Source organism: Diuraphis noxia, unplaced genomic scaffold (assembly GCF_037042655.1).
Source record: "Diuraphis noxia isolate RWA-SAM2 unplaced genomic scaffold, SU_Dnox_SAM2 contig0003, whole genome shotgun sequence".
NCBI lineage: Eukaryota > Metazoa > Arthropoda > Insecta > Hemiptera > Aphididae > Diuraphis > Diuraphis noxia.
In genome coordinates this window covers 10134588-10147952 of record NW_028301713.1, presented here as the reverse complement: position 1 = coordinate 10147952, position 13365 = coordinate 10134588, and the positions used below count along the sequence as shown (strand labels likewise).

General features: G+C 25.2%; 1 protein-coding gene and 2 non-coding genes across 4 annotated transcripts in view; all 3 read right to left on the bottom strand.

The window, feature by feature from the left end:
- Positions 1 to 1693: 1693 nt before the first annotated feature.
- TRNAR-UCU (transfer RNA arginine (anticodon UCU)) lies at positions 1694 to 1766 on the bottom strand. The gene has a single exon. It is a non-coding gene; the product is annotated as a tRNA-Arg (tRNA).
- Positions 1767 to 2768: 1002 nt separating this feature from the next.
- TRNAR-UCU (transfer RNA arginine (anticodon UCU)) lies at positions 2769 to 2841 on the bottom strand. The gene has a single exon. It is a non-coding gene; the product is annotated as a tRNA-Arg (tRNA).
- Positions 2842 to 6039: 3198 nt separating this feature from the next.
- Vps13 (vacuolar protein sorting 13C) overlaps positions 6040 to 13365 on the bottom strand; it is a 31163-nt gene continuing 23837 nt past the window's right edge. For both annotated transcript variants that reach the window (XM_015515009.2, XM_089222723.1), the window contains exons 51-61: positions 12977 to 13152; positions 12792 to 12911; positions 12565 to 12680; positions 12239 to 12434; positions 11675 to 11792; positions 11487 to 11608; positions 11226 to 11395; positions 7901 to 8015; positions 7106 to 7246; positions 6875 to 7042; positions 6040 to 6802 (exon numbers count right to left, since the gene is read on the bottom strand). In XM_015515009.2, coding sequence (XP_015370495.2) covers positions 6701 to 6802; positions 6875 to 7042; positions 7106 to 7246; positions 7901 to 8015; positions 11226 to 11395; positions 11487 to 11608; positions 11675 to 11792; positions 12239 to 12434; positions 12565 to 12680; positions 12792 to 12911; positions 12977 to 13152 — 1544 coding nt within the window. In that variant the 3' untranslated portion in view covers positions 6040 to 6700. The remainder of the gene's footprint in view (positions 6803 to 6874; positions 7043 to 7105; positions 7247 to 7900; positions 8016 to 11225; positions 11396 to 11486; positions 11609 to 11674; positions 11793 to 12238; positions 12435 to 12564; positions 12681 to 12791; positions 12912 to 12976; positions 13153 to 13365) is intronic.

The following is a 13365-nucleotide window of genomic DNA, read 5'->3' as shown; positions in this document are numbered from 1 at the left end:
CAGGTTCAGCTAGTGTACATATATAATAGTATAAATGTAATATTGCGTCCAATGGACATACAGTTGCCATGTACTGTTTTTCTTTAAATAAAAAAAAAAAATTATATTTAAATTACTACACTAAAGTGTAAATGTTATTTTGTGAGTCTATTTGGTGTACTATAAGAGAAAATCGGGGTATTAACTTAGTTCAAAGCTGCAATGATATAAGTAACACGTAGCTATAATCTACTTGACCGCTGTTTATTAGGGTTGATTTCGGTCGAAGATCAATATATTTCGATTTTTACAATTATATTTTGAATATAACTATGTTTATCTAATCTAAATGGTAGCCTAATAATTGTTGCCAATTCTCATTAAAATAACAATTTATTGATTTAGATACATCGTAGATAATATAATTAATCGATGATTATAATTTATTATAGAATTAATATAAATCATCGAAAGTAGTTTATTGTTTAAATCCCATGCTTTAGCTGACAACAGTTAAGATGGTGTAATTATTATTATTATTTATTAGATCACGATCAAATAAAAATAAAAACGTAATATTAATTTATTTTTAGAATAGTAAAAAAGTATAATCTGAGATTTTATATTTAGTATTATTTAATACATATTTACTGTTCGTGAGTTTATCTTTATTATCAAATTGAATTGGTGGCTGTAAGTAAAATACAAATTTAATATAATATATTATTATATGTTCTATATAATATTATAGTATACCACCTACCACTGATGTCACGAATAATTGATATAAATTATAAAATTATATTTATTTCATTAGGTGTTGTTTTATTTCTAAGCCCGTTCATTCGTCTTTTTTTTCATCACAGTAGTTTGTAAATTGTATTTTTAATTATTTAATAATAAATCTAAAAAACTATTTAATCGACATATTTGGTCAATAAATTCTAAATAATAACAATTATAATTATTCCTTACCATAATCAAAAGTCAAAATATTAGAAAAACTGATTGTTCGGTTCAGTTCGGTCAATTAATAAAAATAAAAATCCGCCTGTATTGTATAAACATATTAGGTATAGATGAACGGTTTTTTTTCTTTTTAATTAATCAGGTTCAATTATTAGGTCATCTATAAGTATATACGCACATCATGCTAAATTATTTTTATTCACTAAATTATAGTTATAAATATTATTTAAATTCTAAATAACATATTATGTATAGGTAATGGATGTATCGACAGAGCTGTTTATGTATCTGGTACATCAGCAAGCCCGCACAGTTAAAAATTAAAATATAATTATTCCTCAAACAGTGTTGAGTTATAACTTAAAAGAAAAATCTGACGACAATTTTAGTAGACTCATCGATTAAGAATCTTGATAGAATTAATACTATGGAGCAGTCTTTAATTATAATAACAGATAATACCTAGTATTACAGCTATAATACACAGTACTTGGCATTTAACCATTTTAACCCATGTAGTATTTATCGTGGTTGACGAACGACAGATTTGTTTCCTTATATAGGTTACAGGTTATTTCACAATTTTCGATCAGTAACCATTGAAAATTATATATGTCTATTAATAAATTTGATATTTTCAATAATTTTTACTTAGATAATAAAATAAATATCATACTAACAAGTAAAATAAAATGTTAAATAAAAAATTACTTGGAAAAAAGTGCAAAAAATAATTCAACCATTGCATCCCTGGTGGGGATCGAACCCACGACCTTTGGATTAGAAGTCCAACGCGCTATCCTCTGCGCTACAGGGACTGTTAAAATAGTAGTTGAAAAAACACGTTGTTGATGTACAAGATTAGTTATATTAATATTCATCATTTCATCAATTAACAAATTAATATTAAGATTGAATAAATAATATGTTCAAATAAAGAAAACGTTCATTAACACGAGGAAATTCAAACATTACTACTATATAGACGACATACTGATACCGGTATATTGACCGACAAATATAACATACACTTTTTTATAGTCAAATTAAATTAAATTAAATTCCTAATTATTAAAGTTTATTTTTATATTATTATCATGTTATTGCTTCAACATTTTATCTTCATATTATATAGATTAAAGATACTATATTATGAACCTTCCATGTATTTCTTATACCAAAAAAAAAAAACACAAACGAGTGAACGACTTCGTTTTTTACACACTAACGTAAATGAAATATTGAAATATGAATTTTATATAATGTTACGCATACGTATATGCGTATTTGACTAATTCATATTTTTTATGGTTAAAAACTGTTAAATTTTAGAAATCACTGATATTCGAAATCGCTTATTTTTACAAAATAGGAATTTAATTTATATATATATATATATAAATTAAATTCCTAAAATATATATATATAATAATTTTTTTTTTATTAAATTAAAGTGTTTCTGACATGCAAGGTCATCTAATTTATTGATATAATAAAGAATTTTTAAAATCATTAAGTTGTTAAGCGTAAATTAATTACAATATATATATATATATATATATAAATAATACATATTAATATATAGTATATTTTAAAAAAAATTTGTAAAAAATTTGTATAATATGCTATAAAATTTGTATAATATATTTCCTAGGAAATATAACAAAATAACAAATATATATTTTTGTTTTCATCAAACTGTAATTAATGGAAAAAATGTAATCGGCAAAATTGTTTTCTAAAATATAAACGTAAAATGTACATTATTCCACATTTTAAATAAATTTAGTATATATAAATTGTAAAAAGTGATCACGAAGCATCCCTGGTGGGGATCGAACCCACGACCTTTGGATTAGAAGTCCAACGCGCTATCCTCTGCGCTACAGGGACTGTTGCACGCAATCCAGAAAACTGTGTTTTTCATTCAAAATTCTATCTAATGCCTATAAATTGGTACCAAACCGTCTAAACCTATATTTGGGAGGTATACCTATATAATATTATTTATACTTTAATAAACTAAATTATATATAGCGCATTAATCACATGAAACCATGTTTGATGTAATCAACAATCAAGCTATAAAATATAAATACCTGTTAAGTATCATAAATAAAGATAATTATGTATGAATGTTGTATGCAAATGAATAAGAAGGTAATCTTCAACTCTATACGAAATGCAGATAGCGGATCTTTTAATGGATCTAAGAAATATCGGGCATTTGTTTTAACTTAAAAAATATAATAATATCAATAAAATCATCCGAGATGTTCTAGATAAAATTCTTGGCTTTAAATTTTAAATCAATTGCGCCAGACTGCCAGAGCATAGAAAATTTAATACAAGATTCCTGACAACTTTGTCAATCTTTATCAATAAAAATGTCCACCAGAAATTTAAATAAAATTTTTAAGAGCGTTTGAAATTTAAATTTTTACAACATCGGATTTTCACTAGATTTCTTATTTAGCAATTTTCTTATTTTGGTGTAATTCTAAAACAAATGACCGCAGATACTTGAAATTTTCACTGAATGTTTATATAGACATATTCTATATTTGATAAAATTTTCAAAATATTTAGATTTGTTTTGAGCTGTTTACTGACATTTTAATTTTTCAACTTTTTAGTTTTTTTTTTCTATAAATATCAATATAAAACATTATTTGTTGGGTAGAAAAACTTGAAAATTTAATTCAAGACACCTGACATATTGTTACAATAGCAGTTACAAAAAATAAAAGTACATAGGCAAGATTTTTTTTTATATAAGCATTTAAAGTTTAAATTTTAATTAAATACGTAAAAATTACGGCAATGTTCAAATTATCTAAGATAGAAATTCATAAAAGTTTTTCTTTTTAAATCTAAGATTTGAAAATTTTTAATTATCTATAATATTATATCCTAGACAGATAAATCGTTTCCGCTCAGAATCGTTTTTCGTATACAATGATAATATATAGTATCATTGGATTCAAATTTAATTCCATCCATTACTGTAACCCACTTGTAACCTATTATACAGCAGAGCGATATCCACAACTTACCCGCTTTTATTAATCTGTAAATGTTTGTAAAAATTAAAATACCTATTTTATAGATTTTATTTTGCTGAAAATTTTGACCTTTCAACATTTTACTGTCATTAATCACATGATTTTTAATACATTTTTTTAGTTTACAGATAAAACTGTTTTTTATCTGGGCCCGCCGCCCACACTCGCCAGTCCTCCTCAAAGGCTAATGGGTATACCCATATATACATATATCCTCACTCCTCACAGGCAGTGCTGGCCCAAGATACGTGCGAACCGGGCGGTTGCCCGGGGCGCATTTAATATACGAATATTTTATAAATTATAGCGTAATATTTATTCAAATTGACAATAATATAGCTAAATGACTAAATTATCTATGACGGAATATTCAGTTATATATATATTTTTTTTATAGATTTTACACCTGCACTTTCCAGTTTTTATCATTATATTACAAATAATTAAATAATAATATACAATGATATAATATAATCATTATCTCGGGAAAACCAAAAAATTATGTGTTACAGCCGATACGTCTATAAATTGTATCCAAATAAGTTTGGCCGTCCTTTACCTATTCATAAATATAAGAATTTCAAACAAAATATGTAGGTAAGTATAAGAAGTATTAAATGTATTATGGAGCATTTGATTAGGGGCGCCTTTCAAAAAATTGCCCGGGGCGTCAACATACCTTGGGTCGGCCCTGTTCGGCAGCTCACAGGACACCCAGTATATTCACCGAACAGTAAAATAAATAAATAAAAACAGTAGTCAGTAAACTGGTTTATGGGTCTATTCTTATAATACATACCTTTAATTTTCAAAAATATATTATTAGCACAATATAAAGAATAAGTACTATAGAGTAAAGTAATATACGTCATATAGCATGCTTGAAGCTTGTAGGTAGCGCTCGTAACTATATAGTCGATTATATTTATTTGGCTTTCATTATTTTTGCTCGACTGAACAGACAATAACTACAGCGGCATCTAGCGTGGTCATTTTAAACTTTCCATCGAGAGCCAGAAGAAATGATAACTTTTATCACTAGATGATGCTGTAAACATTTTATTTTTTTTAGCTTTGAGTTTTTAATTCCGTGTAGCCATGTAGGTAATGCAGGATGTAGGTATATAAAATATATATTATAAATAAAATATTAATTTGGTTCATTAAATAAAATAAAATGAACCAATAATATAAACTTAAATTATTCAAATACATTTGACGAACAATTACATCTGGTAGCTTTCAAGTCTCAACAATATTATCTTGAAATTAAAACAAATTGATACATTTTTCCTATACACACCTACTCACAATAACCAAGTTGCATAAAGCTTAGAAAATCAAAATACAATATTTTAATTACAAAAATCACAAACAGATAAATGTTTGAATATTCCCTTATTCTTTTGGTCACTAAGTCCAACCCAGATGATAACTCCCTTATACACATAAATATAGAAGACCAACTGGAGTTTTCAATATATAAATATATAATAATACATAACTACCTGCACAAATTTATTTCAATGTGTTTGAAAATAACCAATATATTGTAATTTGTAATCCATAATATGTTATATATGTTTGTTGTAGTCAATGTCCATGGGCCGCATACATTTTTCTAAATAAAAAAAATTATTAAATTAGTCATAGCAATTTAAATGTTAAATCCCATTTTTTTTTTTTGAACAATCAGACATCTTGATTGTACCTCGTATTTGTTGTATTGGCATACAAGGATGATTTTTTAAATTGATGATTCTAATATTTTGATTAGGTAGTTTTAGTTTTCATTAAATTAATTTCTTCTTGAAATGTGATTTCGCTTAATAGTGTAAACATATTTGTACGTGATCTTGTATTTTTCACATTTCATAATGTGTATAAATCGAAATTGATTATTTATAATAATATATTATATAATAAATGCTGATATTGACGTTCTCATGTTTTGCAAACCAGTAAATCTTATTAAAGCTTTATTGCTTTATTGATATATTGTCATTTTGAAATACACCAAATTGAATCTCCAAAAAAATTAAATTTTTTTTATTTCATAGAATGAAATATTTCAATCAATTCTATATTTTACTTAGGCGTTAGCATTTTTGATGAACAATAGTCATCTCACATTGATTTAAAGCATACTATATTTTGTATTTTGAAAGTTTATGAAATGTACACCTATAAATTTGTTACAATAAATAAGTTAATTTATTGTAAAATATAAATAATAAATATGGCAAACTACAAAAATTAAAAATTAAACAATATACAATTAAGTAAAATATATAAGTAACAAAAAATAAATACCAGAATGGATCAATAATTCAAGTATTAACTATAAAATTTAAGTAATGAAACAATTAAAACCTTTCATTGATATGATGTAAAAAAAAAATATTTAACAAATTCACTTCTATGGATACAAAAATGAATAACAACACAATATAAAATATAACTACAATCAATTATATCATTTAAAAATTACATGTTATAAACTAACATAAACCATTATTACTTTTTTATGATCAATAACAAAACACTTAAGCTCAATACATCACAGATTTTTATAAATTGACAATATTGGTTCATTTTAATTGGTTTATAATAGAAATATAGTAGAATAAAAATATATGGAATTCAAAGCGTGAAATAAAAGCTAAGAGATAATCATTGTTTAAATTTTAATCTTCTAAACTATTAATAAGTGACACATTAGAAGATTGTGTGGATTTCATATCTGGATCATCACTTTCCATAAGCTCATTAATTTTATCAACTATCCACTAAAAATAAATGAATAAATACTAATTAGGTACAATAATAAATAAACATTATATTTAATTATGAATACATACAGAACATAGTTCAGGATCTGATATCAAAATAAATTTAACATTTGACTGCTTAACTTTGAAACACCACCATCGATGTAAATTGTTATTATGTTTTCCATAAAGTGATATTCCATTTTGTTTTATTTTTGGATGTCTAGTCATAGCAGACCAAACATACTCCCATTGAATCTAATTGAAATAACATATTAAATGTACATTTTGAAAAATATAAGAAAATTGTATAAAAAATACTTTATATGAGCCAGTCCAGTAACTCCGAGTAATATACATTACTCTTTGTGACGTGACAATGAAAATTTCTTTATCAGTAGGCATAGTTTGTATGTGATAAATATAGTTATCTGATAGTTTATACACCCCTTTTCCAGCGATCTGTAACATTTTATCTTGTAAACTCGAGTATAATATAAACATTTTAACTTGCTTACCATAAATTTTTTAATAACTTACGGGAACCTTAGTTTGATTACGCATCAAAACTCTGACAATATTAATTAGATACTAAATTTTTTTTTATAAACATAGTACAAATAAAATGCAAATTACTTCAGGAGACGGAAAAAGATCAAAAACTAACATACATGTTTTTTTCAATAACATTTTATTAAAAAACAATTTTTTTTCTATTCTAAAATTATTTGAAATATAAATACTTTGTTAGGTTAGGTTAACACATTAAATGATAATACAGTTCAAAAAGTGTTCTTTTAATATATATTATGAAATATTTACAAGTTGTTTCATTTAAATGTAATTTGTCAATACAATTTGTTGCATTTCAATGAATTAATGTAAGCAAAAGATGAAGAGTAAGCAAAAAGTGATAAGAAATTCAGAAGTAAAGAAGAAGAATATAGGTACACATATACTTATCTCAATTATTGTGTATAAAATAAATCTAACAATACTATTTTTTTTATCACCGTTTACTTACTCTCCCTAAGGTAATAAACAATCATAAATTTAATTTAAAAATATATAAATATTTACTGTTCAAATATAATTAAAAACATTAGATTGGTTCACCTTTAAAAGTTTATATCCTTCTGCTTCTCGTTTATTGTATGGTCGCACTTGTTTATCTTCTCTGAAAAACCTTGGTAAACGAACACGTTGCACTTCTGATGTTGTATCAGTAACCCTGATTAAAGATATTTTAATATATTATAGTTTCAATTCAATAATTAGTTAAATTGTTTTATGATATTAAGCTTGATATTTTGATACTTGGGTTCTGTAATTTTGGTTACTTGTAATTTATTTAAATACTTCTGCAGTTTTGCAATAAACAACATTAATGAGAAAAATGAGACATGTGGTTTTGCTTCAAAATTTAATTTTATGGATTGAACCTAACTCATTCTTAATACTAGGATAATAAATGGTTAATTATTGTGATGTATATATGTTTAATTTAATTATTTAAACCATATCTTTAATGTTATCCTCCAAATCTTCTACTTATAGATTCAATGGAAATTTACCATAATTATTCTTTTTCTTAAACCATTGTTTCCCATCATAAAATAATTTCTATACAATCACATATTTCCAAAAATTTTGAATCCCTAATTCCAAATGCGACCAAATGTTCAACCAACCATAAACTCTATTCTTGCGGAAGAACAGCATAATTTTTACCCAAAATAATCTACTATTACATGTAATCTTGTATTCTTTATTTCTTAAACTATGTCTAATGATACTAGTATGTATAGTCTAAATTAATTTAAAAAAATCTTTTGACTCAGTCAATCAAGAAGTACTGTATAAACTATAAATGTTTAAAGCATCTGGTTTTAGCCATCAATTTTGTTTTGGTTTAGATCCTTTTTAAATAACAGGTATCAAAGGGTTAAAGTTTTTGTTGTTAAGTCAAATTATTTCTAGCGACTCTGTTATTCCTCAAGGGAGTCATCTGTCATTGTTCTCATTATTTTACTAACAGATCCCATTGGACTACACCACTGTCGTTTTCTTTGTTTTGCTGTCGACTTAAACTCATTTTTGCATGTAAGCACACCTGATGACAAAACTTCAATCTGATTTGAATTATTTTTCTACTTAGTTCAATACTTTAATTTTATCACTAAATATCGATTAATTCAAAATTATGATCTTCACTAAAACCCGCTTTCCCCTAATGACTTTAATGGCTTTTTTAATGGTTCTGGTATTGCTCATGCTATGGACTGATTCATTTTTTGTAGCTTCAAGTAAAATCTTAACCCAACTGCTCACTCGATTATGTTTCAACGTTTATTAACTCTTATAACTCTTGCTCTTGTCATGCAGTTTGTAAAGAACTTTCATCTAAATCAAAAACACTTCTGTCTTCTATATCGAACATGAGCTTATAAGATGTTTAATGTGATTACAAATGCTGATCCTACCTTTAATGATTTAATATTTTATGAGTTATTGACTATTGTAGTTAGTATATATTTTCATTGAGAGCTATTTTTGATTTTATAATGACTTCTGTTATCACATATGTATAATTGTGCATGTTAAAAAGGGCCCAGCCTATATGATTCACCAATAAAACCTATAGATAACCCCTTCTCATGCACATCTATTAGTTTATTACAATTCTTCTTAAAACCCCTAAAAAATGTATATTAAATAGAATCTATCCAATCAACAAACAAAAGAAACTAATTAAAAAAATTAAACTGATTTAAGTTAACTTAATTTTGGATTAAAGAATGCCATTCAACTAATTATTAAATACACCAAATAGCTAATACAATTTAGTTTCTTAGAAAAAAAAACTACAACACAATAATATTTCTATATATTGCACTAGGTTTTGATTGTCTGACACCTGGGCCTTCTTTTAAAATTAAAGTCATATCTATTCCATCTTTTTGTATTACCTACTCATTTTTCAAATCATACTTAACCAAAACGCTACTTCTCGGTTAGATCAGGAATAGAACACTTCAATATTACTCCAATATTAGCCAAAGGTTTTCTGTCAAATAAAAATTAATGAAAGCAAATCCGTTCACACTACCTTTGCACTATGACACAGTCAACCTGTATTAGTAAATATAAATAACAAACTCATATCTAACAGAGACACCTAGACCTGATTTGCAACAAACATCTGGCATGGGCTAAACATATTCACGCAACTAAATTAGCATACAACTAATTTCTCAGACCAATTTTTGTAAGTTCCTTTTTAATTCTAAAATAAAATATAGCATCACAAATAAATCTATTTAAAAACTTCAAAAGAAAAAAATATTAAAGAGTTAATCAACATTCCAAAGTACCTAATTATTCAAATATTAAATATTATTTTATTGATTCTTATAATTAAAATTGTCTTTTTATATTAAAGGGATTGCAAGCTTCAAAAATATTACATTAAAACTACCTAAGCAACCAAAAAAAAAAAAAAAATAAAAAAAAAAATACTTATAATGGTTCATTCAATATTAAAAATGTAAAGATTTTTGAATCAGTAAACAAGTTTAGTTTGCATAGGTCAAAGCATATTTATAATATTTTTTTAATATATTATAAATAAAAATTAACTAATTCATAAAATTTAAAATGTCAAAATGTTACTAAAATAGAAAAAGTGCTTTAACTGATGCAAAGTAAAATTGTCTTAACTAATGGCCTTTGCAATCAATGTTTTTTTGTGATCAATAATAAAAAAAAATTGTTTATGTATTCAAACATCTTAAAATTTTTAAAATCAAACAAAATTTTTGTTAGGTATATAGCAAATTCATACTCATCAATCAGTTTTGAGTATTTTGATATAATGACTAAATTACATGTGCATGCAGATGCGTAATATGTATGATGTAGGTGGTTAATGGGTAGTATACACACACTAATGATAATTTACTACACACACACTTATACAACTCGAAACGTTAACACCTATAATATTGTCTATATTGAACCTATTAAAAATTATAAGTTTGCAATCCCCTTAACTATACACTTGCATGATGTTTTGTCTTTGTATTACAAACATACAAACGCACATTTTATGTTCAAAACAATCAATCTAATTAATTGATCTATAATAGAATATAAATGTAAGATTATTATGTTGGGTGACGTGACGTCAAACATAATAACCAAGGCTTTTATCAATATTTTAATTTTGAAGCAAGCTATAGTTGTTTTAAAATAATATACAAAAAAAGTATAGTTTTGAAATGCTCAAAATTTGCTTTAATTAAAATATAAATAAATACCTAAGAGATTTTTTACATAATAATCTAACTTTTAAAATGTATAATAGATCAGTTTTCTCTTATTTTAAAAATAACAGTAAAATATCTTCATAAGTAGTAAACATTATGCAATTTATACAAACCGTTTTATGGTGTTCAATGTTCCACTAGTAAAATCTAATGCTCCAGATAAAGGTCTAGCGACAAGGCCAACCATTCCTTTACAACCTCCTTTAAAAAATCCTTTAATTCCATCACTACGAGCACCACTGATAGGTTTCTCGAAGACACCTTCCACACCTTCGACAACACCCTATATTAAATTTAAACCAATACTTAAGACAATAATTATATTATTTATTAATTTATTATTATACACAAAAGCAATAAAAATAATAAATTACCAAAACAAAACCTCGGCCCCCTTGAGCTAATCCAGCTGGTATATTACTCGGTTGCTGATTCATTATTTCTTGCCGTTTTTTTTGATAATCTTTGTCAAATGTTAAAGCAGCAATACCTTTCCCTTTTATATTAAAATATAAGTATACATATAAAAATTGTTAAAAACAATTTAAGATTTTTAAATTACCCATAGCCCCAGTTATTCTTCCAACTGCTCCTGCTGCACCTCCAACTGTATGTCCAAATAAACTCTTTACTCCCAATACTAAACCTTCAGCAAATTCTTCAGGGCCTTGAATTGCACCCTACATTAATTAAATAAGTTAAATTTACCAAAATAATATTTTAAATCTACTTATTAGCATCATCATCATTGTTTAATATTCCATTAACTAGATTTTATAGCAGCTAAGAAAATGAACCCAGCAAGCAAATCATAACAAATTTGTATTCAACTAAACAAACTTTGTATTGTTAACTTTAATAATTGAGAGGATGTATACATTAGTTTTTTTAAAATATATTTCAATTTTTATGGAAAATACTGGATGTAAAATATTCATACATCGAAGAGAATTTAAAATACAGTAAAAAAAAAATAATAGAAATACGGAAAGTCTTTTTAACTATAGGTTTGTTTCTACTAAATGCAAATTTGCTATGATACAGTATTTAAAAAATCTATAAATATCTATAAGTTAGATAACTTTGTAAGAAAACTTAAAAAAATTGATATTTAAGTTGAATATACTTGGAAAGGCTCATAAAACAAATCTTCAACTCCTTGCTTAAAGCCTGATACCAAACCAAACGGATTTCCCAACACATCAAGACCCAAGACAAGTACATAAAGTTGTTTTATTAGTTGACTGACATAATGATGTTGAGCTTCCATCATTAACTGTCGCTGATTAAGCAAAACATACTGTCTTTCAAAAAATGCCAACCTATAACACAATATTATAAATTTATAGAAATTAAATTTTACATCTATTATCTACCATGTTTGAACATATTCAACAGTTTTTTTTTTAATAAAATATATAACGTGACATGTTTATGTATTATAACACTTACTTTAAAACAACATCTTGAACACTAGTTATGGTAACACCAATACTTTGCAAGATAATACTAATAATTGGAGGAATATTTTCTAATTCATCTCCAGTTAATGAAAATGTAACATGTATCTAAATTTAACAAAAAAGAAATGAGTTAAAATTAAATTTACATGAAATAGAATATTTGTGAAATAGTTACATACTGATTGATAAAATAATAAATGGTTTTAAATTACAAACCTTAAGTGGTGAAAAATGAAGCATATCATAATAATTTTTTTGTTCTTGTAAAGAGAGGGTTATCATTTGAGATTGCAATGGCTTGCTGGCATATGTTAAATCTTCATTGAACATAGTTAACTAAAAGAAATATTAGTTTTTATTTGTTATATAATTTCTACTATTAAAAAATCTATTAAGCAAACCCTTTCTTCTTCAGAGAGTTCATATTTTTCAGTCATTTTTATGATAGCATTGATAAAACCAATATCAAGTTTAATATGAAATTCTTGAATAAGCAATTTATAATATTTATATTGTTTAACTGAACTATATTTATTCAATCGTTCGACAATGCTAAGCTCCACAAATGGTTTTCGTTCTAAAACATGAATTTATTAGTTAGTTAGATTTAAAATTTTATTTATACAAGTTAATCCAAAACAAGTTAATTTTGAGTACAACATTGGTTTATAATAATTTGAAATCATAAATTATCCATACATGACTATATGTTGAAATTACTTTTAAGTATATAGATTAAGTAAGTTAAATAACTTAAATATAAGTAAAAAAAATTTTGTCTTTCAAGTGG